This window comes from Nerophis ophidion, linkage group LG18 (assembly GCF_033978795.1).
Source record: "Nerophis ophidion isolate RoL-2023_Sa linkage group LG18, RoL_Noph_v1.0, whole genome shotgun sequence".
In the NCBI taxonomy this organism is placed as follows: domain Eukaryota; kingdom Metazoa; phylum Chordata; class Actinopteri; order Syngnathiformes; family Syngnathidae; genus Nerophis; species Nerophis ophidion.
Genome location: NC_084628.1, coordinates 1419757 through 1446430, shown reverse-complemented (window position 1 = coordinate 1446430; position 26674 = coordinate 1419757). Strand labels below are relative to the sequence as shown.

General features: G+C 50.3%; 1 protein-coding gene across 3 annotated transcripts in view; it reads left to right on the top strand.

The window, feature by feature from the left end:
• Window positions 1-26674, top strand: part of LOC133537476 (collagen alpha-2(IX) chain-like) — a 149235-nt gene that overhangs the window by 22296 nt on the left and 100265 nt on the right. Inside the window, exons 3-9 of one of the 3 annotated variants that reach the window (XM_061878525.1) lie at window positions 5643-5678; window positions 5757-5800; window positions 6351-6383; window positions 6452-6592; window positions 6661-6715; window positions 8021-8192; window positions 13034-13170. In XM_061878525.1, the coding sequence (XP_061734509.1) occupies window positions 5643-5678; window positions 5757-5800; window positions 6351-6383; window positions 6452-6473 (135 nt within the window). In that variant the 3' untranslated portion in view covers window positions 6474-6592; window positions 6661-6715; window positions 8021-8192; window positions 13034-13170. Of the gene's footprint in view, window positions 1-5642; window positions 5679-5756; window positions 5801-6350; window positions 6384-6446; window positions 6593-6660; window positions 6716-8020; window positions 8193-13033; window positions 13171-26674 lie in introns of those variants that run through there. The other 2 variants (XM_061878524.1, XM_061878526.1) reach the window with 2 other exon arrangements.

The window sequence follows — 26674 nt, the reverse complement described above, 5'->3', positions numbered from 1 at the left end:
CACTGGACAGCATATCAAATATATCTCACCAATCAAAGTCTGTCACAGGATCAAAAGCCTCTAGATGTTCCTCAGTATCCTCAGAATTAAAAAGGGCCAAAGCGTAACAGGCTGCTACAGTGGCTCGAGCTGCTGCACTGAAGGAAAAACACATCTTGCAACTGGAGGAAACAAAGCTTTAAGCAAAGATGGAGCAAATGTAACTGGAGGAAACAAAGCTTAAAGCAAAGATGGAGCAAATGGAGTTGGAAGCAGATCTCGCAGCATCAACTGCTAAAATACAAATCCTTCAAAGTGATTTAATTCATGAAAGTAATGAGGTGGCTCAGGAACCCATGACTGAGTATTATGATTCTCACCATGAAAGAGAAACTATGGCGAGCAATGTGGACTTTATAGAGTTTGGTGTAATACCCAAAACCCCACTTCACCAAACCATCTTAAGTCTCCACAGACCTCTACCTAAAAGGAACCCCAGCACATCAGAAGATCTAAATAAACCTCAAAACAAAAACGCAATTAAAAAACACAAGACCCAGAATGTAAATCAGACTCAAATAAAAAATCACTCTGCACAAGATAATGTGGTTATTAATGCTGCTCATGATAACTTGGAAATGGTTATTCAAAGACAAAGTGAAATCATAAAACTCATTGTCTCACAGCAAAAACTCTACTACCAGCTAGAGAGATGTCTGTTTGATGGTAACCCACTGGCATATCAGTCTTTTATCCATGCATTTGAACACTTGATTGAAGACAAGACTGAGAATCATCAAGACCGACTCTACTACTTTGAACAGTTTACATGTGGTTTGCCAAGAGACTTGGTTCGCAGCTGTTTGCACATGGAAGCCAGTAGGGGCTATAATGAAGCAAGGCGCCTCTTAAAGGAACACTTTGGAAATGAGATGAAAATTTCGGGAGGTTACTTGGAAAAAGCCTTGAATTGGACAGCAATTAAAGCTGAGGATGGGAAAATGCTTCATGCATATGCAATGTATTTGAGAGGATCCTGTAATGTAATGCATGATTTACAGCATTTGGAGGAACTTGATATCCCATCAAACCTAAGGCTGATTACATCCAAACTACCCTACAAACTCAGAGAAAAGTGGCAAAGCACAGCTTATGAGACACAACAGAGGACTGTCAGGAGAATCAGATTCAACAATTTTGTGGATTTTCTAGAAATGCATGCCAAGATGCTTTTGGATCCATTGTTTGGAGACATTCAGGACCAAATAACGAAAAGGCCTCTTCCAAGAAGCACAAGTGGACTAAAACCAATTAGAGGCATAAACAACAGCTTTGCTACTTCATTAGCTGTGAATACAGAGTCAGCAGGAAGCGCTGTAAAATACTCTGTTCCACTGCAACCTGCTCAAACCACACCCAGTGGTATCATCCCTTTATGTAGTATTTTAATGGCAAACATGCTCTGATTGACTGCTCACAATTCAAAACACAGTCACATAACGAAAAGATTGATTTTTTTTTAAGAAGGTAAGGATATTGTTTTGGTTGCCTACTAAAAGGTCATTTGAGCAAAAATTGTAAAAGAAGATTAATGTGTCAGGTTTGCAAGATGAAACATCCTACTGCACTTCATATTCCAAGTGAAAAAGGCCCAAAAGCGGCAAAAACAAGCAAAGCCCACTGTTGGGACAGAAGATACCCCTATAAGCATTGCTTTTGTTTCAGCCGGTGATGCAACCGGGGCCGGGATAGACTGTGCACTTGCAATTGTGCCAGTCAGAGTTAACGCGGGAAAAGGGAACAGGTATGTTCGGATCGATGCCTTCCTCGATCCAGGCAGCACGGCAACATTTTGCACAGAGAATCTAATGAACAAACTGAATGTGAAAAGACGCAAAACACAAATTATTTTGCAAACAATAGGACAGGAAAAGCCTGTGAAGACCTATGAGGTTAGAGGACTGAAGGTTGGAGGGTTCGCATATCTGGACCTGCCAAAAGTGTATACACAGAGCAAGATACCTGTGTCAAAGGAAAACATCATCACAAAGGCTGACTTGAAGAGGTGGCCATATCTTGGTGGTATCGACTTGAAGGAAATTGAGGCAGAGATTAAACTTCTTATTGGGACTGATGTTCCTTGGGCAATGGAGCCGTTGAATATAATAAACAGTGAAAAAAATGGACCATATGCAGTCCAAACCATACTGGGATGGGGGCTAACTAGACCACTCAGTTGCAGTGCTACAGAAGATGCTGGGCCCACTGCAGTATCAACTAACAGAATCTTTCCAGGATAAAGACAAAGTCACACCTCGGGATAAGTTCAGAGAGAAAGAAAGACATCGTCATTCCTCCTCTTCTTCTTCCAAAAAAGGCCAGGACAAAGATAAAGAAAATATCTCTTCTGGAACCGATGGACAAAGGAGTATCTTCGACTCACGCAAGAAAAAAGCAAATGGAACAGCACAAGAAGAAACTTGAGTCCCGGAGATCTGGTGTTCATTGTTGATAACACAGCACCAGGAAACTCATGGACGATGGGCCGCATTGTAAAGACATTTCCAGATGCCAAAGGCTTATTTTGGTTAAAACCAAGACCAACACGGTTCAACGACCAATCTCTGCCTGCAAATGGAAGCAGCTTGATGGACTGAAGGGGGATTTGGTTCTCCAGCCTTGATGAGTCAATGACCGCTTCAGATATGACTATGGACTTTGAGACTAGACCAGTAACTCAATTAATCTTGAATTTAAAGAACATAATTGTTTATATTCAATTGTTCTATTATGGCTCCTTTGAATTATATTATTTATGTAATTGTTTAGCTGAAGCACACAATTAGGGGGCGGGTATGTTGGAGCCTATCTATATTATTTATATATTCATTGTTTTGACAATCTAATCCAATAATGCCAATGATGATGTTGATTAATTATTGGATGTTTTAGATGGATTAGGATTTGACTGATTGTGTTCAGCTGCTCACATTCCTCCAGGTGAGCCACTTCCTCCTCCTATGATTAAGAAGACAGGACAGCTGGGCGCTCCCTTTGTCTGTCTGTCATGATGGAGTGAGGAGTGAAATAGTTTTTTTTACCACGAAATAAGTTATTTTGGTTATGTAGAAAGTCAACCACAAAGAATATTTTTTGTTTGTGAAAATAAATGATCAACATTTTGAATCTAGAAATATCTCCGCGAGTGCTTAAGGAATTTAGTGAGTATTAAACCTTCTCTTCAAGGCTACTCGGCTATCTTTATTTTAGTTTTTTCGAAACTTTTTGGAACGACAGAGTAGCCGTAACAGTTCCAATAGTTTTGTTCACCTAAAAGTGTTGTGTTCCATTACAAATAATATTATCTTATAAGTTGTGTATCAGATCCAGATGTAAATACTTGGAAATGAAAGCTAAAATGTTGATCTCTTGTCTTATATTCATCTTTTGATGTCAAACCCAAATGTTTTCAGTCTACAACAAAAATAAAGGAACTGGCCTCACTGTTCCAATACTTTTGGAGGGCACTGTATAAGTGTTTCTATCCTTGGACTGTAGTACATCAATACTTACACTTATTCTAAAGATAGTAAATGATCCAAGTCTTTCTCTCCTTGTATTTGTAGCACACCATTACTTAAACTGACTTCTATTAATAGCATATACAGTTGTGATCAAAATTATTCAACCCCCACACAATTTTGGTGTTTTAGCAAGTTGGACATTTATTCCTTATTTTGTTTATAGTCATATCAAATAAAGATGTGTCAAATAGACAAATGCAACTTAAATTGTAACACTGTATTTTACAAAATACCAAAAAAGGACATTTTTCTTAATATCTCATTGACAAAATGATTCAACCCCCTGGTTACATGCATCTTTAGTACTTAGTAGAACAGCCTTTGGCAGTAATGACATCCTTCAAACGTGATACATAACCGGACACAAGCTTCTTGCAAGCATCTACAGGTATTTTAGCCCATTCCTCTTGGGCAAAGGCCCCCAGTTCATTCATATTCTTGGGCTTGCGTGCTGCAACTGCCTTCTTCAAGTCCCACCACAGCTTTTCTAGAGGATTTAGGTCTGGTGACTGTGAAGGCCACTCCAGAGTCTTCCAGCCCTTCTTCTGCAACCACTCTGATGTTGATTTGGAGGTATGTTTGGGATCGTTGTCCTGTTGGAAGGTCCAACGTCTCCCAAGCCTCAGCTTTGTCACTGACTTCATGACATTTGCAGCTAATATATCCTGGAAGGAAATAGAATTCATAATGCCTTGAACGCGCTGGAGATTCCCGGTACCTGAGGCAGAGAAACAGCCTCAGAGCATGATTGACCCCCCACCATGCTTAACAGTAGGAAAGGTGTTCTTCTCTTTGTAAGCTTCATTTTTTCTCCTCGAGACATAACCTTGATTCATAGGCCCAAAGAGTTCCAGTTTTGTCTCATCACTCCATAGAACAGTTTCCCAAAACCTTTGGGGTTTGTCCAGATGATTTTTGGCATGTTATCTATTTTCTTGTGCCTGGTAGTCAGAAGTGGTGTGTGCCTGGGAGTTCTGGCATGGAGGCCTTCATCTCGTAGCGCGCACTTTATTGTCTGGGACGAAACCTGCGTTCCCCCCTCTGCAATGTCCTGTTGTAGTTCCTCAGCTGTTACCCGGGGGTTTTTCACCACTGTACGCTCCAAATACCGGACAGCAGTTGCACACAGCATCCTCTTTCTACCACGCCCAGGCAGTGTTTCCACTGTGTCTTTAGCTTTAAACTTGCCAATTATGCTCCCAACTGTGTCTCTTGGAATGTGTAATGTCTTTGCTATTTTCTTATATCCATATCCTTTCTTATGAAGAGAAATTACCTCCTTTCTTGACTTCACCATGTTGCAAATACACCATTGACCCACTACAAGAAGCTGAGCGTCACAGTCTTTTTCAATCAGTTTAATTTTGCTCTTTATGCTTCTAATCACATCTACAGGTGTTTTCAACACCTAATATTTTATTCAAATTATGTTCTTAAGAGTTATGATCTTCAAGGGGTTGAATAATTTTGTCAATGAAATATTAAGAGAAATGACACTGTTTGGTATGTTACAACATATAATGTTGTAATTCAATTTGCATTTGTCGACTTAATGCATCTTTATTTGATATGACTATAAATAAAATACGGAATAAATGTCCAACTTGCTAAAACACCAAAATTGTGTGGGCGTTGAATAATTTTGATCACAACTGTAAGTGTTTCTATCCTTGTCATGTACTTTCTCCTAAAGGTAGTATACTATATAAGTATTTCAGTACATCAATACATACACTTTCTCCTAAAGATAATATACAAGTGATTCTGTCCTTGTACTGTAGTACGCTTTATTCTAAATATAACAGTAAACTAAGTATTTCTGTCCCTGTACATCAATACATAGTTTTTTTTGTAAAGATAGTATATAAGTGTTTCTGTAAATCAATACTCACTATTTCCCCTATAGTTCAAAATTATATAAGTGTTTCTATCCTTGTACTGTAGTACATCAATACTTACACTTTCTTCTAAAGGTAGTGTTTTATAGAAGGTAGTGGAATTAGTTATCATGTACAAGATGTATTTACGGGACATTTTTAACTCCATGTTATACATGTATGTTTGTCCCCTCATTCAAAGGGCTTCCAAAGAAGAGGTGGACCCAAAGGAGACATTGTGAGTATCACTTTTGTTTGTGAATGATTGGAGCCTTCAATATGAAACACTAACAAATATTCTGTTTTCTGCTTGAAGGTAGACTCCGACGTGGAGGGACTAGCTGGTGAGAAAGGGAAAAAGTAAGACCAGTCATTTTGAACTTTCTGAAGTTGACCTGTTGATATTTAAATATTGAAAGCAAAGACAAATAATATACTATTTGACTGAGACCCATTTTGGGTCCCTAAGACTTTTAACAATCAAGGAAAGACCTTAAGGTTTTAAAAACCAAAATGGCCCCTACATTCGTTAACTTTTAAGTGTGCGGCCCTTTGTGGTAAAGTTTTGGACATCCCTTGTTTCGTTTTAATGAATAGCTGAGCAGAAAGGAATCCTGTATAGATTATACATTAATAGTACTTTAAAACATTTTTTTTAATTAAAGTGAGTCATTGTGTTTCAGTATTTTTGCCCTGCCCCTTGTAGGAACCCTCATTCTGCATGTTTTTGTACAAACTATTGTTGGACAATCTCTCAACGCTGCATTCAAACATTTTCATAGTTGAACCTTACATGTAGAAACACAATTGTTTCTTGGTGCTGTGCTTACTAAACGGAGGAAAACAAATCTAAAGGACAAGAACTTGCAATTTTTAAAATCAGTATCTCATGATTGTTTGGGTGTGACAGGGTATGTCTGGAGAATCTGGCACTAAAGGACAGGTGAGTTGTGTATGATCATGTGTTAAGTAAATATACACTTCATGCACTTGTATGTGTTTGCAGCACAGAGTGAGGAGACCTTGGACATAATGGTCCAACATGGAGACTCTAGGAAGCCAGGTGATGTAGGACCCCCTGGACTGCCTGGTCCTCGGGGGTTGAACGGCATGAGCGGTGTGCATGGCAGGCCGGGTATTGAGGGTCCACCGGTGAGTCCACTCACTGTTTGGGAAATGTAATTGTTGTCACTTTTACACAATGTTGTTCTTCTCTTCAGGGACAAGATATATCTGACCAGCATATTATTGATGTGGTATAAAGAATGTTGCAAGGTGAGCTTTACCACTCTAATTTCCCTCCCAAAAAATAATTGCTTGTTATTGTAAACAAAAACTCTATTACATATGTAAAGTTTCAGTTCAATATGTCAAAATTGAAAATGACAGTTAGCCAAAATCAAATCAAAACCAAAAATGTTGGAAGATGTGTGGAGATGTGGTGGAGAGGTTAGGGTTAGTGTTTTATAGGAAGGAATAAGTTATTGTGTATAACAGGGGTCACCAACGCGGACACCCTAACCCTAACACGTAAGGACCAGATGAGTAGCCCGCTGGCCTGTTCTAAAAATAGCTCAAATAGCAGCACTTACCAGTGAGCTGCCTCTATTTTTTAAATTATATTTATGTACTAGCAGGGTTAGGGTTAACCCCAACTCTCGCTTTGCTCGACATTTTTAATTCTAAGAGAGACAAAACTAAAATTTAATTAGAAAATCCAAGAAAATATTTTAAAGACTTGGTCTTTTTACTTTGCTTCTTATAACTTTCAGAAAGACAATTTAAGAGAAAAAATACATTCTTGAAAATGATTTTAGGATTTTTAAACACATATACCTTTTTACCTTTTAAATTCATTCCTCTTCTTTCCTGAAAATTTAAAATGTTAAGCACGCCAGGCTGCACCAAACTTTTGGTGCTTTGTTCACACAGAAAAGTACAGTGGTGTATGTGCAGCAACTATGAAGGTTGCAAGCCTGTTTGGTTCCACTTATCTTTGTGAATCAGCCTTTTCTGACATGAACTTCATCAAGAAGAAACACAGAACAAGCCTCACTGATGCACATCTGCAAGACTCACTCAGAGTTGCAGTTTCTAGTTACACAGCAGAGTACAACACACTAGTTAACAGAATGCCATGCCAGGCTTCCCACTAACTGACAAAGAAACAGATATCAGAATTGGTGTCCAGTTCAAAGTGTGACATGATGAGAGTTGACTTTTGTATTTTACGTGAGTTATTATTTGTACAAACATGGTACAAAGTAATTCATGATTTGTTAAAAAATGTTAGTGGCTAGCTAACCTTAACCCTAACCCTAAATCATTAAGATCAGTTTTTCCACATAATATTTATTATTAATAATAACATAGAGCTAAAGGTAAATGTAGCAAATTGGCTATTTTTGGCAATTTATTTAAGTATGTAATAAACTAGTAGGCTTTCGCATAAATCAGTACTCAAGAAGTAGCCCTTGGTTTCAAAAAGGTTGGTGCCCCCTGGTGTATAAGATGTATGTATGGTATATTTTTAATCTCTACATTATACAGTTCCTAAATGAATCTCTTTTTTTGTGACAGAGAGGCTGGCAGCAGTAGCAGTGAGCACTACAAGGGCTACGCCGTTGAACAACCGGCTATTCTGGTCCTCCGTGATTAATGGTTCCACAAGGACCACATGGTTTGCCTGGTTCCCGAAGAATTCCTGGAACGATGGGAGCTGACAGACGGATTGGAAACACAGGTCTTAAAGGTAGGGACATGTTTAGTTTCATCTACAGTAATGTGTGTGTGTATACATATGCTTACATATATTTAAACATGTGTATACATTTGTACCAATGTGTACATATGTATGCACTTTTTTTTAGTCAATATACAAACGTACAACGAATTAGGGTTAGGGTTAGAGGGTTAACCCTAACCCCAACCCTAACCGACTGTCTTTCTATGCCTAAAACCTACCCTCTAACCATAACCCCAACCCTAAACGACTTTCTTTCTATGCCTAAATGCTACCCATCTCGCTTTCTCTTTAAATCTAACCCTAAATCCTTACCCCAACCCTAACCCCAACCCTAACCGACTGTCTTTCTATGCCTAAAACCTACCCTCTAACCCCAACCCTAACCGACTTTCTTTCTATGCCTGAATCCTACCCGTCTCTCTTTCTCTTTAAATCTAACCCTAAATCCTTACCCTTACCCCAACCCTAACCGACTGTCTTTCTATGCCAAAGACCTACCCTCTAACCCCAATCCCAACCCCAACCCAAATCCTTACCCTTACCCTAACCCCAACCCAAATCCTTACCCTAACCCCAACCCTTACCCTAACCCAAATCCTTACCCCAACCCTAACCCTAACCGACTGTCTTTTCTATCCCTAAGACCTACCCTCTAACCCCAACCCTAACCCCAACCCTAACACCAACCCTAACACCAACCCTAACCCCAACCGACTGTCTATCTATGCCTAAGACCTACCCTCTAACCCCAATCCCAACCACAACCCCAACCCTAACCCAAATCCTTACCCCAACCCTAACCCCAACCCTTACCCTAACCCAAATCCTTACCCCAACCCTAACCCTAACCGACTGTCTTTTCTATGCCTAAGACCTACGCTCTAACCCCAACCCGAATCCTTACCCTTACCCCAACCCAAATCCTGTGCCCAACCCTTACTTTAACCCAAATCCTTACCCCAACCCTAACCCTAACTGACTGTCTTTTCTATGCCTAAGACCTACCCTCTAACCCCAACCCTAACCCCAACCCTAACACCAACCCCAACCCTAAACCAACCCCAACCCTAACCCCAACCCCAACCCTAACCCCAACCCCAAACCCCAACCCTAACCCCAACCGACTGTCTTTCTATGCCTAAGACCTACCTTCTAACCCAAATCCCAACCCCAACCCTAACCCCAACCCTAACCCCAACCGACTGTCTTTCTATGCCTAAAACCTACCCTCTAACCCCAACCCTAACCGACTTTCTTTCCATGCCTGAATCCTACCCGTCTCTCTTTCTCTTTAAATCTAACCCTAAATCCTTACCCTTACCCCAACCCTAACCAACTGCCTTTCTATGCCTAAGACCTGCCCTCTAACCCCAATCACAACCCCAACCCCAAACCCAACCCTAACCCCAACCCAAATCCTTACCCTTACCCCAACCCTAACCCCAACCCAAATCCTTACCCTTACCCCAACCCTAACCCCAACCCAAATCCTTACCCTTACCCCAACCCAAATCCTTACCCTTACCCTAACCCCAACCCTAACCCAAATCCTTACCCCAACCCTAACTCTAACCGACTGTCTTTTCTATCCCTAAGACTTACCCTCTAACCCTTACCCTAACCCCAACCATAAACCAACCCTAACCCCAACCGACTGTCTATCTATGCCTAAGACCTACCCTCTAACCCCAACCCCAACCACAACCCTTACCCTAACCCCAACCCTTACCCTAACCCAAATCCTTACACCAACCCTAACCCTAACCGACTGTCTTTGCTATGCCTAAGACCTACCCTCTAACCCCAACCCTAACCCCAAACCCTAACCCCAACCGACTATCTTTCTATGCCTAAAACCTACCCTCTAACCCCAACCCTAACCGACTTTCTTTCTATGCCTGAATCCTACCCGTCTCTCTTTCTTTAAATCTAACCCTAAATCCTTACTCTTACCCCAACCCTAACCGACTGTCTTTCTATGCCTAAGACCTACCCTCTAACCCCAATCCCAACCACAACCACAACCCTAACCCCAACCCCAACCCTAACCCCAACCCAAATCCTTACCCTTACCCCAACCCTAACCCCAACCCAAATCCTTACCCTTACCCCAACCCTAACCCCAACCCAAATCCTTACCCTTACCCCAACCCAAATCCTTACCCTTACCCCAACCCTTACCCTAACCCAAATCCTTACCCCAACCCTAACTCTAACCGACTGTCTTTTCTATCCCTAAGACTTACCCTCTAACACTTACCCTAACCCCAACCCTAAACCAACCCTAACCCCAACCGACTGTCTATCTATGCCTAAGACCTACCCTCTAACCCCAACCACAACCCTTACCCTAACCCCAACCCTTACCCTAACCCAAATCCTTACACCAACCCTAACCCTAACCGACTGTCTTTGCTATGCCTAAGACCTACCCTCTAACCCCAACCCTAACCCCAAACCCTAACCCCAACCGACTATCTTTCTATGCCTAAAACCTACCCTCTAACCCCAACCCTAACCGACTTTCTTTCCATGCCTGAATCCTACCCGTCTCTCTTTCTCTTTAAATCTAACCCTAAATCCTTACCCTTACTCCAACCCTAACCAACTGCCTTTCTATGCCTAAAACCTACCCTCTAACCCCAATCCTAACCCCAAACCCAACCCTAACCCCAACCCTAACCCCAACCCTAACCCCAACCCTTACCCCAACCCTTGCCCTAACCCAAATCCTTACCCCAACCCTAACCCTAACCGACTGTCTTTTCTATGCCTAAGACCTACCCTCTAACCCCAACCCTAACCCTAAACCCAACCCTAACCCTAACCTAACCCTAACACCAACCCTAACCCCAACCCTAACCCTAACCGCCTGTCTATCTATGCCTAAGACCTACCCTCTAACCCCAATCCCAACCACAACCCTAACCCCAAACCCTAACCCAAATCCTTACCCTTACCCCAACCCTTACCCTAACCCAAATCCTTACCCCAACCCTAACCCTAACCGACTATCTTTTCTATGCCTAAGACCTACCCTCTAACCCTAACCCCAACCTGAATCCTTACCCCAACCCTAAGCCCAACCCTAACACCAACCCAAATCCTTACCCCAACCCTTACTTTAACCCAAATCCTTACCCCAACCCTAACCCTAACTGACTGTCTTTTCTATGCCTAAGACCTACCCTCTAACTCCAACCCCAGCCCTAACCCTAACCCCAACCCTAACCCCAACCCTAAACCCAACCCCAACCCTAAACCCAACCCCAACCCTAACACCAACCCCAACCCTAACCCCAACCCCAACCCTAACCCCATCCCCAACCCTAACCCCAAACCCCAACCCTAACCCAAACCCCAACCCCAACCCTAACCCCAACCGACTGTCTTTCTATGCCTAAGACCTACCTTCTAACCCAAATCCCAACCCCAACCCTAACCCCAACCCTAACCCCAACCGACTGTCTTTCTATGCCTAAAACCTACCCTCTAACCCCAACCCTAACCGACTTTCTTTCCATGCCTGAATCCTACCCGTTTCTCTTTCTCTTTAAATCCAACCCTAAATCCTTACCCTTACCCTAAACCTAACCCCAACCACAAACCTAACCCCAACCCTAACCCCGACCGACTGTCTTTCTATGCCTAAAACCTACCCTCCAACCCCAATCCCAACCCTAACCCCAACCCAAATCCTAACCCTTACCCCAACCCAAATCCTTACCCTTAACCTAACCCCAACCACAAACCTAACCCCAACCCTAACCCCGACCGACTGTCTTTCTATGCCTAAAACCTACCCTCTAACCCCAATCCCAACCCCAACCCTAACCCCAACCCAAATCCTAACCCTTACCCCAACCCAAATCCTTACCCTTAACCTAACCCCAACCCTTACCCTAACCCAAATCCTTACCCCAACCCTAACCGACTGTCTTTTCTATCCCTAAGACCTACCCTCTAACCCCAACCCTAACCCTAACCCAAATCCTTACCCTTACCCTTACCCCAAACCTAACCCCAACCCTTACTTTAACCCAAATCCTTACCCCAACCCTAACCCTAACTGACTGTCTTTTCTATGCCTAAGACCTACCCTCTAACTCCAACCCCAACCCTAACCCCAACCCTAAACCAACCCCAACCCTAACCCCATCCCCAACCCTAACCCTAACCCCAAACCCCAACCCTAACCCCAACCCCAAACCCCAACCCTAACCCCAACCGACTGTCTTTCTATGCCTAAGACCTACCTTCTAACCCAAATCCCAATCCTAACCCTAACCATAATCCTAACCCCAACCCTAACCCCAAACGACTGTCTTTCTATGCCTAAAACCTACCCTCTAACCCCAACCCTAACCGACTTTCTTTCCATGCCTGAATCCTACCCGTCTCTCTTTCTCTTTAAATCTAACCCTAAATCCTTACCCTTACCCCAACCCTAACCGACTGCCTTTCTATGCCTAAGACCTACCCTCTAACCCCAATCCCAACCACAACCCCAACCCTAACCCCAAACCCAACCCTAACCCCAACCCAAATCCTTACCCCAACCCTAACCCCAACCCTTACTTTGGGTTAGGGTTAGGGTTAGGTTTGGGGTTAGGATTAGGGTTGGGGTAAGGGTGTGCTCGGTCCGTCTGCAGCCCGCCCGGGCGACGCCCACACCAGTCGCAGAACCCCCCGAGAACCCCGAAGGCGTACAACGCCAAACTCCTGGGTGTGCAGTGTGGTGGCAAACACGGCCAAATGGTTTTGGCTGTCCAACGACGCGTTTCGGTCCCTCAGACCTCATCAGGTTGGCTGTTCTCTGACACACGGCTTCTTACTTGTCTTCACAGCTGGATGTCCCCTCATCGACAGCTGGAGAGCGAATGAGCCGGTGGAGTAGGAGGAGGACTTATTTATGAGAGCTCTACAGGGGGTGGAGCTTCGGTTCCCCTGCAGTGTCACAACGGACCCCTCAGCCCAACCACGCAAGACAATGTAAATATGGTTGTTCTTTTGTGCCTCAACTCCTGTAATGTGTTTGAGCTCCTCACCACACTGACATGGTGCCACTTGCACTCACGTCCCTCGCAAACAGAGTCCCCAGGAAGCCCCACGACCGGCAGAACGCCACCCAAAGACGGACTGGAGGCACTGGCGGGTTAGGTTTGGGGTTAGGATTAGGGTTGGGGTAAGGGTGTGCTCGGTCCGTCTGCAGCCCGCCCGGGCGACGCCCACACCAGTCGCAGAACCCCCCGAGAACCCCGAAGGCGTACAACGCCAAACTCCTGGGTGTGCAGTGTGGTGGCAAACACGGCCAAATGGTTTTGGCTGTCCAACGACGCGTTTCGGTCCCTCAGACCTCATCAGGTTGGCTGTTCTCTGACACACGGCTTCTTACTTGTCTTCACAGCTGGATGTCCCCTCATCGACAGCTGGAGAGCGAATGAGCCGGTGGAGTAGGAGGAGGACTTATTTATGAGAGCTCTACAGGGGGTGGAGCTTCGGTTCCCCTGCAGTGTCACAACGGACCCCTCAGCCCAACCACGCAAGACAATGTAAATATGGTTGTTCTTTTGTGCCTCAACTCCTGTAATGTGTTTGAGCTCCTCACCACACTGACATGGTGCCACTTGCACTCACGTCCCTCGCAAACAGAGTCCCCAGGAAGCCCCACGACCGGCAGAACGCCACCCAAAGACGGACTGGAGGCACTGGCGGGTTAGGTTTGGGGTTAGGATTAGGGTTGGGGTAAGGGTGTGCTCGGTCCGTCTGCAGCCCGCCCGGGCGACGCCCACACCAGTCGCAGAACCCCCCGAGAACCCCGAAGGCGTACAACGCCAAACTCCTGGGTGTGCAGTGTGGTGGCAAACACGGCCAAATGGTTTTGGCTGTCCAACGACGCGTTTCGGTCCCTCAGACCTCATCAGGTTGGCTGTTCTCTGACACACGGCTTCTTACTTGTCTTCACAGCTGGATGTCCCCTCATCGACAGCTGGAGAGCGAATGAGCCGGTGGAGTAGGAGGAGGACTTATTTATGAGAGCTCTACAGGGGGTGGAGCTTCGGTTCCCCTGCAGTGTCACAACGGACCCCTCAGCCCAACCACGCAAGACAATGTAAATATGGTTGTTCTTTTGTGCCTCAACTCCTGTAATGTGTTTGAGCTCCTCACCACACTGACATGGTGCCACTTGCACTCACGTCCCTCGCAAACAGAGTCCCCAGGAAGCCCCACGACCGGCAGAACGCCACCCAAAGACGGACTGGAGGCACTGGCGGGTTAGGTTTGGGGTTAGGATTAGGGTTGGGGTAAGGGTGTGCTCGGTCCGTCTGCAGCCCGCCCGGGCGACGCCCACACCAGTCGCAGAACCCCCCGAGAACCCCGAAGGCGTACAACGCCAAACTCCTGGGTGTGCAGTGTGGTGGCAAACACGGCCAAATGGTTTTGGCTGTCCAACGACGCGTTTCGGTCCCTCAGACCTCATCAGGTTGGCTGTTCTCTGACACACGGCTTCTTACTTGTCTTCACAGCTGGATGTCCCCTCATCGACAGCTGGAGAGCGAATGAGCCGGTGGAGTAGGAGGAGGACTTATTTATGAGAGCTCTACAGGGGGTGGAGCTTCGGTTCCCCTGCAGTGTCACAACGGACCCCTCAGCCCAACCACGCAAGACAATGTAAATATGGTTGTTCTTTTGTGCCTCAACTCCTGTAATGTGTTTGAGCTCCTCACCACACTGACATGGTGCCACTTGCACTCACGTCCCTCGCAAACAGAGTCCCCAGGAAGCCCCACGACCGGCAGAACGCCACCCAAAGACGGACTGGAGGCACTGGCGGGTTAGGTTTGGGGTTAGGATTAGGGTTGGGGTAAGGGTGTGCTCGGTCCGTCTGCAGCCCGCCCGGGCGACGCCCACACCAGTCGCAGAACCCCCCGAGAACCCCGAAGGCGTACAACGCCAAACTCCTGGGTGTGCAGTGTGGTGGCAAACACGGCCAAATGGTTTTGGCTGTCCAACGACGCGTTTCGGTCCCTCAGACCTCATCAGGTTGGCTGTTCTCTGACACACGGCTTCTTACTTGTCTTCACAGCTGGATGTCCCCTCATCGACAGCTGGAGAGCGAATGAGCCGGTGGAGTAGGAGGAGGACTTATTTATGAGAGCTCTACAGGGGGTGGAGCTTCGGTTCCCCTGCAGTGTCACAACGGACCCCTCAGCCCAACCACGCAAGACAATGTAAATATGGTTGTTCTTTTGTGCCTCAACTCCTGTAATGTGTTTGAGCTCCTCACCACACTGACATGGTGCCACTTGCACTCACGTCCCTCGCAAACAGAGTCCCCAGGAAGCCCCACGACCGGCAGAACGCCACCCAAAGACGGACTGGAGGCACTGGCGGGTTAGGTTTGGGGTTAGGATTAGGGTTGGGGTAAGGGTGTGCTCGGTCCGTCTGCAGCCCGCCCGGGCGACGCCCACACCAGTCGCAGAACCCCCCGAGAACCCCGAAGGCGTACAACGCCAAACTCCTGGGTGTGCAGTGTGGTGGCAAACACGGCCAAATGGTTTTGGCTGTCCAACGACGCGTTTCGGTCCCTCAGACCTCATCAGGTTGGCTGTTCTCTGACACACGGCTTCTTACTTGTCTTCACAGCTGGATGTCCCCTCATCGACAGCTGGAGAGCGAATGAGCCGGTGGAGTAGGAGGAGGACTTATTTATGAGAGCTCTACAGGGGGTGGAGCTTCGGTTCCCCTGCAGTGTCACAACGGACCCCTCAGCCCAACCACGCAAGACAATGTAAATATGGTTGTTCTTTTGTGCCTCAACTCCTGTAATGTGTTTGAGCTCCTCACCACACTGACATGGTGCCACTTGCACTCACGTCCCTCGCAAACAGAGTCCCCAGGAAGCCCCACGACCGGCAGAACGCCACCCAAAGACGGACTGGAGGCACTGGCGGGTTAGGTTTGGGGTTAGGATTAGGGTTGGGGTAAGGGTGTGCTCGGTCCGTCTGCAGCCCGCCCGGGCGACGCCCACACCAGTCGCAGAACCCCCCGAGAACCCCGAAGGCGTACAACGCCAAACTCCTGGGTGTGCAGTGTGGTGGCAAACACGGCCAAATGGTTTTGGCTGTCCAACGACGCGTTTCGGTCCCTCAGACCTCATCAGGTTGGCTGTTCTCTGACACACGGCTTCTTACTTGTCTTCACAGCTGGATGTCCCCTCATCGACAGCTGGAGAGCGAATGAGCCGGTGGAGTAGGAGGAGGACTTATTTATGAGAGCTCTACAGGGGGTGGAGCTTCGGTTCCCCTGCAGTGTCACAACGGACCCCTCAGCCCAACCACGCAAGACAATGTAAATATGGTTGTTCTTTTGTGCCTCAACTCCTGTAATGTGTTTGAGCTCCTCACCACACTGACATGGTGCCACTTGCACTCACGTCCCTCGCAAACAGAGTCCCCAGGAAGCCCCACGACCGGCAGAACGCCACCCAAAGACGGACTGGAGGCACTGGCGGGTTAGGTTTGGGGTTAGGATTAGGGTTGGGGTAAGGGTGTGCTCGGTCCGTCTGCAGCCCGCCCGGGCGACGCCCACACCAGTCGCAGAACCCCCCGAGAACCCCGAAGGCGTACAACGCCAAACTCCTGGGTGTGCAGTGTGGTGGCAAACACGGCCAAATGGTTTTGGCTGTCCAACGACGCGTTTCGGTCCCTCAGACCTCATCAGGTTGGCTGTTCTCTGACACACGGCTTCTTACTTGTCTTCACAGCTGGATGTCCCCTCATCGACAGCTGGAGAGCGAATGAGCCGGTGGAGTAGGAGGAGGACTTATTTATGAGAGCTCTACAGGGGGTGGAGCTTCGGTTCCCCTGCAGTGTCACAACGGACCCCTCAGCCCAACCACGCAAGACAATGTAAATATGGTTGTTCTTTTGTGCCTCAACTCCTGTAATGTGTTTGAGCTCCTCACCACACTGACATGGTGCCACTTGCACTCACGTCCCTCGCAAACAGAGTCCCCAGGAAGCCCCACGACCGGCAGAACGCCACCCAAAGACGGACTGGAGGCACTGGCGGGTTAGGTTTGGGGTTAGGATTAGGGTTGGGGTAAGGGTGTGCTCGGTCCGTCTGCAGCCCGCCCGGGCGACGCCCACACCAGTCGCAGAACCCCCCGAGAACCCCGAAGGCGTACAACGCCAAACTCCTGGGTGTGCAGTGTGGTGGCAAACACGGCCAAATGGTTTTGGCTGTCCAACGACGCGTTTCGGTCCCTCAGACCTCATCAGGTTGGCTGTTCTCTGACACACGGCTTCTTACTTGTCTTCACAGCTGGATGTCCCCTCATCGACAGCTGGAGAGCGAATGAGCCGGTGGAGTAGGAGGAGGACTTATTTATGAGAGCTCTACAGGGGGTGGAGCTTCGGTTCCCCTGCAGTGTCACAACGGACCCCTCAGCCCAACCACGCAAGACAATGTAAATATGGTTGTTCTTTTGTGCCTCAACTCCTGTAATGTGTTTGAGCTCCTCACCACACTGACATGGTGCCACTTGCACTCACGTCCCTCGCAAACAGAGTCCCCAGGAAGCCCCACGACCGGCAGAACGCCACCCAAAGACGGACTGGAGGCACTGGCGGGTTAGGTTTGGGGTTAGGATTAGGGTTGGGGTAAGGGTGTGCTCGGTCCGTCTGCAGCCCGCCCGGGCGACGCCCACACCAGTCGCAGAACCCCCCGAGAACCCCGAAGGCGTACAACGCCAAACTCCTGGGTGTGCAGTGTGGTGGCAAACACGGCCAAATGGTTTTGGCTGTCCAACGACGCGTTTCGGTCCCTCAGACCTCATCAGGTTGGCTGTTCTCTGACACACGGCTTCTTACTTGTCTTCACAGCTGGATGTCCCCTCATCGACAGCTGGAGAGCGAATGAGCCGGTGGAGTAGGAGGAGGACTTATTTATGAGAGCTCTACAGGGGGTGGAGCTTCGGTTCCCCTGCAGTGTCACAACGGACCCCTCAGCCCAACCACGCAAGACAATGTAAATATGGTTGTTCTTTTGTGCCTCAACTCCTGTAATGTGTTTGAGCTCCTCACCACACTGACATGGTGCCACTTGCACTCACGTCCCTCGCAAACAGAGTCCCCAGGAAGCCCCACGACCGGCAGAACGCCACCCAAAGACGGACTGGAGGCACTGGCGGGTTAGGTTTGGGGTTAGGATTAGGGTTGGGGTAAGGGTGTGCTCGGTCCGTCTGCAGCCCGCCCGGGCGACGCCCACACCAGTCGCAGAACCCCCCGAGAACCCCGAAGGCGTACAACGCCAAACTCCTGGGTGTGCAGTGTGGTGGCAAACACGGCCAAATGGTTTTGGCTGTCCAACGACGCGTTTCGGTCCCTCAGACCTCATCAGGTTGGCTGTTCTCTGACACACGGCTTCTTACTTGTCTTCACAGCTGGATGTCCCCTCATCGACAGCTGGAGAGCGAATGAGCCGGTGGAGTAGGAGGAGGACTTATTTATGAGAGCTCTACAGGGGGTGGAGCTTCGGTTCCCCTGCAGTGTCACAACGGACCCCTCAGCCCAACCACGCAAGACAATGTAAATATGGTTGTTCTTTTGTGCCTCAACTCCTGTAATGTGTTTGAGCTCCTCACCACACTGACATGGTGCCACTTGCACTCACGTCCCTCGCAAACAGAGTCCCCAGGAAGCCCCACGACCGGCAGAACGCCACCCAAAGACGGACTGGAGGCACTGGCGGGTTAGGTTTGGGGTTAGGATTAGGGTTGGGGTAAGGGTGTGCTCGGTCCGTCTGCAGCCCGCCCGGGCGACGCCCACACCAGTCGCAGAACCCCCCGAGAACCCCGAAGGCGTACAACGCCAAACTCCTGGGTGTGCAGTGTGGTGGCAAACACGGCCAAATGGTTTTGGCTGTCCAACGACGCGTTTCGGTCCCTCAGACCTCATCAGGTTGGCTGTTCTCTGACACACGGCTTCTTACTTGTCTTCACAGCTGGATGTCCCCTCATCGACAGCTGGAGAGCGAATGAGCCGGTGGAGTAGGAGGAGGACTTATTTATGAGAGCTCTACAGGGGGTGGAGCTTCGGTTCCCCTGCAGTGTCACAACGGACCCCTCAGCCCAACCACGCAAGACAATGTAAATATGGTTGTTCTTTTGTGCCTCAACTCCTGTAATGTGTTTGAGCTCCTCACCACACTGACATGGTGCCACTTGCACTCACGTCCCTCGCAAACAGAGTCCCCAGGAAGCCCCACGACCGGCAGAACGCCACCCAAAGACGGACTGGAGGCACTGGCGGGTTAGGTTTGGGGTTAGGATTAGGGTTGGGGTAAGGGTGTGCTCGGTCCGTCTGCAGCCCGCCCGGGCGACGCCCACACCAGTCGCAGAACCCCCCGAGAACCCCGAAGGCGTACAACGCCAAACTCCTGGGTGTGCAGTGTGGTGGCAAACACGGCCAAATGGTTTTGGCTGTCCAACGACGCGTTTCGGTCCCTCAGACCTCATCAGGTTGGCTGTTCTCTGACACACGGCTTCTTACTTGTCTTCACAGCTGGATGTCCCCTCATCGACAGCTGGAGAGCGAATGAGCCGGTGGAGTAGGAGGAGGACTTATTTATGAGAGCTCTACAGGGGGTGGAGCTTCGGTTCCCCTGCAGTGTCACAACGGACCCCTCAGCCCAACCACGCAAGACAATGTAAATATGGTTGTTCTTTTGTGCCTCAACTCCTGTAATGTGTTTGAGCTCCTCACCACACTGACATGGTGCCACTTGCACTCACGTCCCTCGCAAACAGAGTCCCCAGGAAGCCCCACGACCGGCAGAACGCCACCCAAAGACGGACTGGAGGCACTGGCGGGTTAGGTTTGGGGTTAGGATTAGGGTTGGGGTAAGGGTGTGCTCGGTCCGTCTGCAGCCCGCCCGGGCGACGCCCACACCAGTCGCAGAACCCCCCGAGAACCCCGAAGGCGTACAACGCCAAACTCCTGGGTGTGCAGTGTGGTGGCAAACACGGCCAAATGGTTTTGGCTGTCCAACGACGCGTTTCGGTCCCTCAGACCTCATCAGGTTGGCTGTTCTCTGACACACGGCTTCTTACTTGTCTTCACAGCTGGATGTCCCCTCATCGACAGCTGGAGAGCGAATGAGCCGGTGGAGTAGGAGGAGGACTTATTTATGAGAGCTCTACAGGGGGTGGAGCTTCGGTTCCCCTGCAGTGTCACAACGGACCCCTCAGCCCAACCACGCAAGACAATGTAAATATGGTTGTTCTTTTGTGCCTCAACTCCTGTAATGTGTTTGAGCTCCTCACCACACTGACATGGTGCCACTTGCACTCACGTCCCTCGCAAACAGAGTCCCCAGGAAGCCCCACGACCGGCAGAACGCCACCCAAAGACGGACTGGAGGCACTGGCGGGTTAGGTTTGGGGTTAGGATTAGGGTTGGGGTAAGGGTGTGCTCGGTCCGTCTGCAGCCCGCCCGGGCGACGCCCACACCAGTCGCAGAACCCCCCGAGAACCCCGAAGGCGTACAACGCCAAACTCCTGGGTGTGCAGTGTGGTGGCAAACACGGCCAAATGGTTTTGGCTGTCCAACGACGCGTTTCGGTCCCTCAGACCTCATCAGGTTGGCTGTTCTCTGACACACGGCTTCTTACTTGTCTTCACAGCTGGATGTCCCCTCATCGACAGCTGGAGAGCGAATGAGCCGGTGGAGTAGGAGGAGGACTTATTTATGAGAGCTCTACAGGGGGTGGAGCTTCGGTTCCCCTGCAGTGTCACAACGGACCCCTCAGCCCAACCACGCAAGACAATGTAAATATGGTTGTTCTTTTGTGCCTCAACTCCTGTAATGTGTTTGAGCTCCTCACCACACTGACATGGTGCCACTTGCACTCACGTCCCTCGCAAACAGAGTCCCCAGGAAGCCCCACGACCGGCAGAACGCCACCCAAAGACGGACTGGAGGCACTGGCGGGTTAGGTTTGGGGTTAGGATTAGGGTTGGGGTAAGGGTGTGCTCGGTCCGTCTGCAGCCCGCCCGGGCGACGCCCACACCAGTCGCAGAACCCCCCGAGAACCCCGAAGGCGTACAACGCCAAACTCCTGGGTGTGCAGTGTGGTGGCAAACACGGCCAAATGGTTTTGGCTGTCCAACGACGCGTTTCGGTCCCTCAGACCTCATCAGGTTGGCTGTTCTCTGACACACGGCTTCTTACTTGTCTTCACAGCTGGATGTCCCCTCATCGACAGCTGGAGAGCGAATGAGCCGGTGGAGTAGGAGGAGGACTTATTTATGAGAGCTCTACAGGGGGTGGAGCTTCGGTTCCCCTGCAGTGTCACAACGGACCCCTCAGCCCAACCACGCAAGACAATGTAAATATGGTTGTTCTTTTGTGCCTCAACTCCTGTAATGTGTTTGAGCTCCTCACCACACTGACATGGTGCCACTTGCACTCACGTCCCTCGCAAACAGAGTCCCCAGGAAGCCCCACGACCGGCAGAACGCCACCCAAAGACGGACTGGAGGCACTGGCGGGTTAGGTTTGGGGTTAGGATTAGGGTTGGGGTAAGGGTGTGCTCGGTCCGTCTGCAGCCCGCCCGGGCGACGCCCACACCAGTCGCAGAACCCCCCGAGAACCCCGAAGGCGTACAACGCCAAACTCCTGGGTGTGCAGTGTGGTGGCAAACACGGCCAAATGGTTTTGGCTGTCCAACGACGCGTTTCGGTCCCTCAGACCTCATCAGGTTGGCTGTTCTCTGACACACGGCTTCTTACTTGTCTTCACAGCTGGATGTCCCCTCATCGACAGCTGGAGAGCGAATGAGCCGGTGGAGTAGGAGGAGGACTTATTTATGAGAGCTCTACAGGGGGTGGAGCTTCGGTTCCCCTGCAGTGTCACAACGGACCCCTCAGCCCAACCACGCAAGACAATGTAAATATGGTTGTTCTTTTGTGCCTCAACTCCTGTAATGTGTTTGAGCTCCTCACCACACTGACATGGTGCCACTTGCACTCACGTCCCTCGCAAACAGAGTCCCCAGGAAGCCCCACGACCGGCAGAACGCCACCCAAAGACGGACTGGAGGCACTGGCGGGTTAGGTTTGGGGTTAGGATTAGGGTTGGGGTAAGGGTGTGCTCGGTCCGTCTGCAGCCCGCCCGGGCGACGCCCACACCAGTCGCAGAACCCCCCGAGAACCCCGAAGGCGTACAACGCCAAACTCCTGGGTGTGCAGTGTGGTGGCAAACACGGCCAAATGGTTTTGGCTGTCCAACGACGCGTTTCGGTCCCTCAGACCTCATCAGGTTGGCTGTTCTCTGACACACGGCTTCTTACTTGTCTTCACAGCTGGATGTCCCCTCATCGACAGCTGGAGAGCGAATGAGCCGGTGGAGTAGGAGGAGGACTTATTTATGAGAGCTCTACAGGGGGTGGAGCTTCGGTTCCCCTGCAGTGTCACAACGGACCCCTCAGCCCAACCACGCAAGACAATGTAAATATGGTTGTTCTTTTGTGCCTCAACTCCTGTAATGTGTTTGAGCTCCTCACCACACTGACATGGTGCCACTTGCACTCACGTCCCTCGCAAACAGAGTCCCCAGGAAGCCCCACGACCGGCAGAACGCCACCCAAAGACGGACTGGAGGCACTGGCGGGTTAGGTTTGGGGTTAGGATTAGGGTTGGGGTAAGGGTGTGCTCGGTCCGTCTGCAGCCCGCCCGGGCGACGCCCACACCAGTCGCAGAACCCCCCGAGAACCCCGAAGGCGTACAACGCCAAACTCCTGGGTGTGCAGTGTGGTGGCAAACACGGCCAAATGGTTTTGGCTGTCCAACGACGCGTTTCGGTCCCTCAGACCTCATCAGGTTGGCTGTTCTCTGACACACGGCTTCTTACTTGTCTTCACAGCTGGATGTCCCCTCATCGACAGCTGGAGAGCGAATGAGCCGGTGGAGTAGGAGGAGGACTTATTTATGAGAGCTCTACAGGGGGTGGAGCTTCGGTTCCCCTGCAGTGTCACAACGGACCCCTCAGCCCAACCACGCAAGACAATGTAAATATGGTTGTTCTTTTGTGCCTCAACTCCTGTAATGTGTTTGAGCTCCTCACCACACTGACATGGTGCCACTTGCACTCACGTCCCTCGCAAACAGAGTCCCCAGGAAGCCCCACGACCGGCAGAACGCCACCCAAAGACGGACTGGAGGCACTGGCGGGTTAGGTTTGGGGTTAGGATTAGGGTTGGGGTAAGGGTGTGCTCGGTCCGTCTGCAGCCCGCCCGGGCGACGCCCACACCAGTCGCAGAACCCCCCGAGAACCCCGAAGGCGTACAACGCCAAACTCCTGGGTGTGCAGTGTGGTGGCAAACACGGCCAAATGGTTTTGGCTGTCCAACGACGCGTTTCGGTCCCTCAGACCTCATCAGGTTGGCTGTTCTCTGACACACGGCTTCTTACTTGTCTTCACAGCTGGATGTCCCCTCATCGACAGCTGGAGAGCGAATGAGCCGGTGGAGTAGGAGGAGGACTTATTTATGAGAGCTCTACAGGGGGTGGAGCTTCGGTTCCCCTGCAGTGTCACAACGGACCCCTCAGCCCAACCACGCAAGACAATGTAAATATGGTTGTTCTTTTGTGCCTCAACTCCTGTAATGTGTTTGAGCTCCTCACCACACTGACATGGTGCCACTTGCACTCACGTCCCTCGCAAACAGAGTCCCCAGGAAGCCCCACGACCGGCAGAACGCCACCCAAAGACGGACTGGAGGCACTGGCGGGTTAGGTTTGGGGTTAGGATTAGGGTTGGGGTAAGGGTGTGCTCGGTCCGTCTGCAGCCCGCCCGGGCGACGCCCACACCAGTCGCAGAACCCCCCGAGAACCCCGAAGGCGTACAACGCCAAACTCCTGGGTGTGCAGTGTGGTGGCAAACACGGCCAAATGGTTTTGGCTGTCCAACGACGCGTTTCGGTCCCTCAGACCTCATCAGGTTGGCTGTTCTCTGACACACGGCTTCTTACTTGTCTTCACAGCTGGATGTCCCCTCATCGACAGCTGGAGAGCGAATGAGCCGGTGGAGTAGGAGGAGGACTTATTTATGAGAGCTCTACAGGGGGTGGAGCTTCGGTTCCCCTGCAGTGTCACAACGGACCCCTCAGCCCAACCACGCAAGACAATGTAAATATGGTTGTTCTTTTGTGCCTCAACTCCTGTAATGTGTTTGAGCTCCTCACCACACTGACATGGTGCCACTTGCACTCACGTCCCTCGCAAACAGAGTCCCCAGGAAGCCCCACGACCGGCAGAACGCCACCCAAAGACGGACTGGAGGCACTGGCGGGTTAGGTTTGGGGTTAGGATTAGGGTTGGGGTAAGGGTGTGCTCGGTCCGTCTGCAGCCCGCCCGGGCGACGCCCACACCAGTCGCAGAACCCCCCGAGAACCCCGAAGGCGTACAACGCCAAACTCCTGGGTGTGCAGTGTGGTGGCAAACACGGCCAAATGGTTTTGGCTGTCCAACGACGCGTTTCGGTCCCTCAGACCTCATCAGGTTGGCTGTTCTCTGACACACGGCTTCTTACTTGTCTTCACAGCTGGATGTCCCCTCATCGACAGCTGGAGAGCGAATGAGCCGGTGGAGTAGGAGGAGGACTTATTTATGAGAGCTCTACAGGGGGTGGAGCTTCGGTTCCCCTGCAGTGTCACAACGGACCCCTCAGCCCAACCACGCAAGACAATGTAAATATGGTTGTTCTTTTGTGCCTCAACTCCTGTAATGTGTTTGAGCTCCTCACCACACTGACATGGTGCCACTTGCACTCACGTCCCTCGCAAACAGAGTCCCCAGGAAGCCCCACGACCGGCAGAACGCCACCCAAAGACGGACTGGAGGCACTGGCGGGTTAGGTTTGGGGTTAGGATTAGGGTTGGGGTAAGGGTGTGCTCGGTCCGTCTGCAGCCCGCCCGGGCGACGCCCACACCAGTCGCAGAACCCCCCGAGAACCCCGAAGGCGTACAACGCCAAACTCCTGGGTGTGCAGTGTGGTGGCAAACACGGCCAAATGGTTTTGGCTGTCCAACGACGCGTTTCGGTCCCTCAGACCTCATCAGGTTGGCTGTTCTCTGACACACGGCTTCTTACTTGTCTTCACAGCTGGATGTCCCCTCATCGACAGCTGGAGAGCGAATGAGCCGGTGGAGTAGGAGGAGGACTTATTTATGAGAGCTCTACAGGGGGTGGAGCTTCGGTTCCCCTGCAGTGTCACAACGGACCCCTCAGCCCAACCACGCAAGACAATGTAAATATGGTTGTTCTTTTGTGCCTCAACTCCTGTAATGTGTTTGAGCTCCTCACCACACTGACATGGTGCCACTTGCACTCACGTCCCTCGCAAACAGAGTCCCCAGGAAGCCCCACGACCGGCAGAACGCCACCCAAAGACGGACTGGAGGCACTGGCGGGTTAGGTTTGGGGTTAGGATTAGGGTTGGGGTAAGGGTGTGCTCGGTCCGTCTGCAGCCCGCCCGGGCGACGCCCACACCAGTCGCAGAACCCCCCGAGAACCCCGAAGGCGTACAACGCCAAACTCCTGGGTGTGCAGTGTGGTGGCAAACACGGCCAAATGGTTTTGGCTGTCCAACGACGCGTTTCGGTCCCTCAGACCTCATCAGGTTGGCTGTTCTCTGACACACGGCTTCTTACTTGTCTTCACAGCTGGATGTCCCCTCATCGACAGCTGGAGAGCGAATGAGCCGGTGGAGTAGGAGGAGGACTTATTTATGAGAGCTCTACAGGGGGTGGAGCTTCGGTTCCCCTGCAGTGTCACAACGGACCCCTCAGCCCAACCACGCAAGACAATGTAAATATGGTTGTTCTTTTGTGCCTCAACTCCTGTAATGTGTTTGAGCTCCTCACCACACTGACATGGTGCCACTTGCACTCACGTCCCTCGCAAACAGAGTCCCCAGGAAGCCCCACGACCGGCAGAACGCCACCCAAAGACGGACTGGAGGCACTGGCGGGTTAGGTTTGGGGTTAGGATTAGGGTTGGGGTAAGGGTGTGCTCGGTCCGTCTGCAGCCCGCCCGGGCGACGCCCACACCAGTCGCAGAACCCCCCGAGAACCCCGAAGGCGTACAACGCCAAACTCCTGGGTGTGCAGTGTGGTGGCAAACACGGCCAAATGGTTTTGGCTGTCCAACGACGCGTTTCGGTCCCTCAGACCTCATCAGGTTGGCTGTTCTCTGACACACGGCTTCTTACTTGTCTTCACAGCTGGATGTCCCCTCATCGACAGCTGGAGAGCGAATGAGCCGGTGGAGTAGGAGGAGGACTTATTTATGAGAGCTCTACAGGGGGTGGAGCTTCGGTTCCCCTGCAGTGTCACAACGGACCCCTCAGCCCAACCACGCAAGACAATGTAAATATGGTTGTTCTTTTGTGCCTCAACTCCTGTAATGTGTTTGAGCTCCTCAC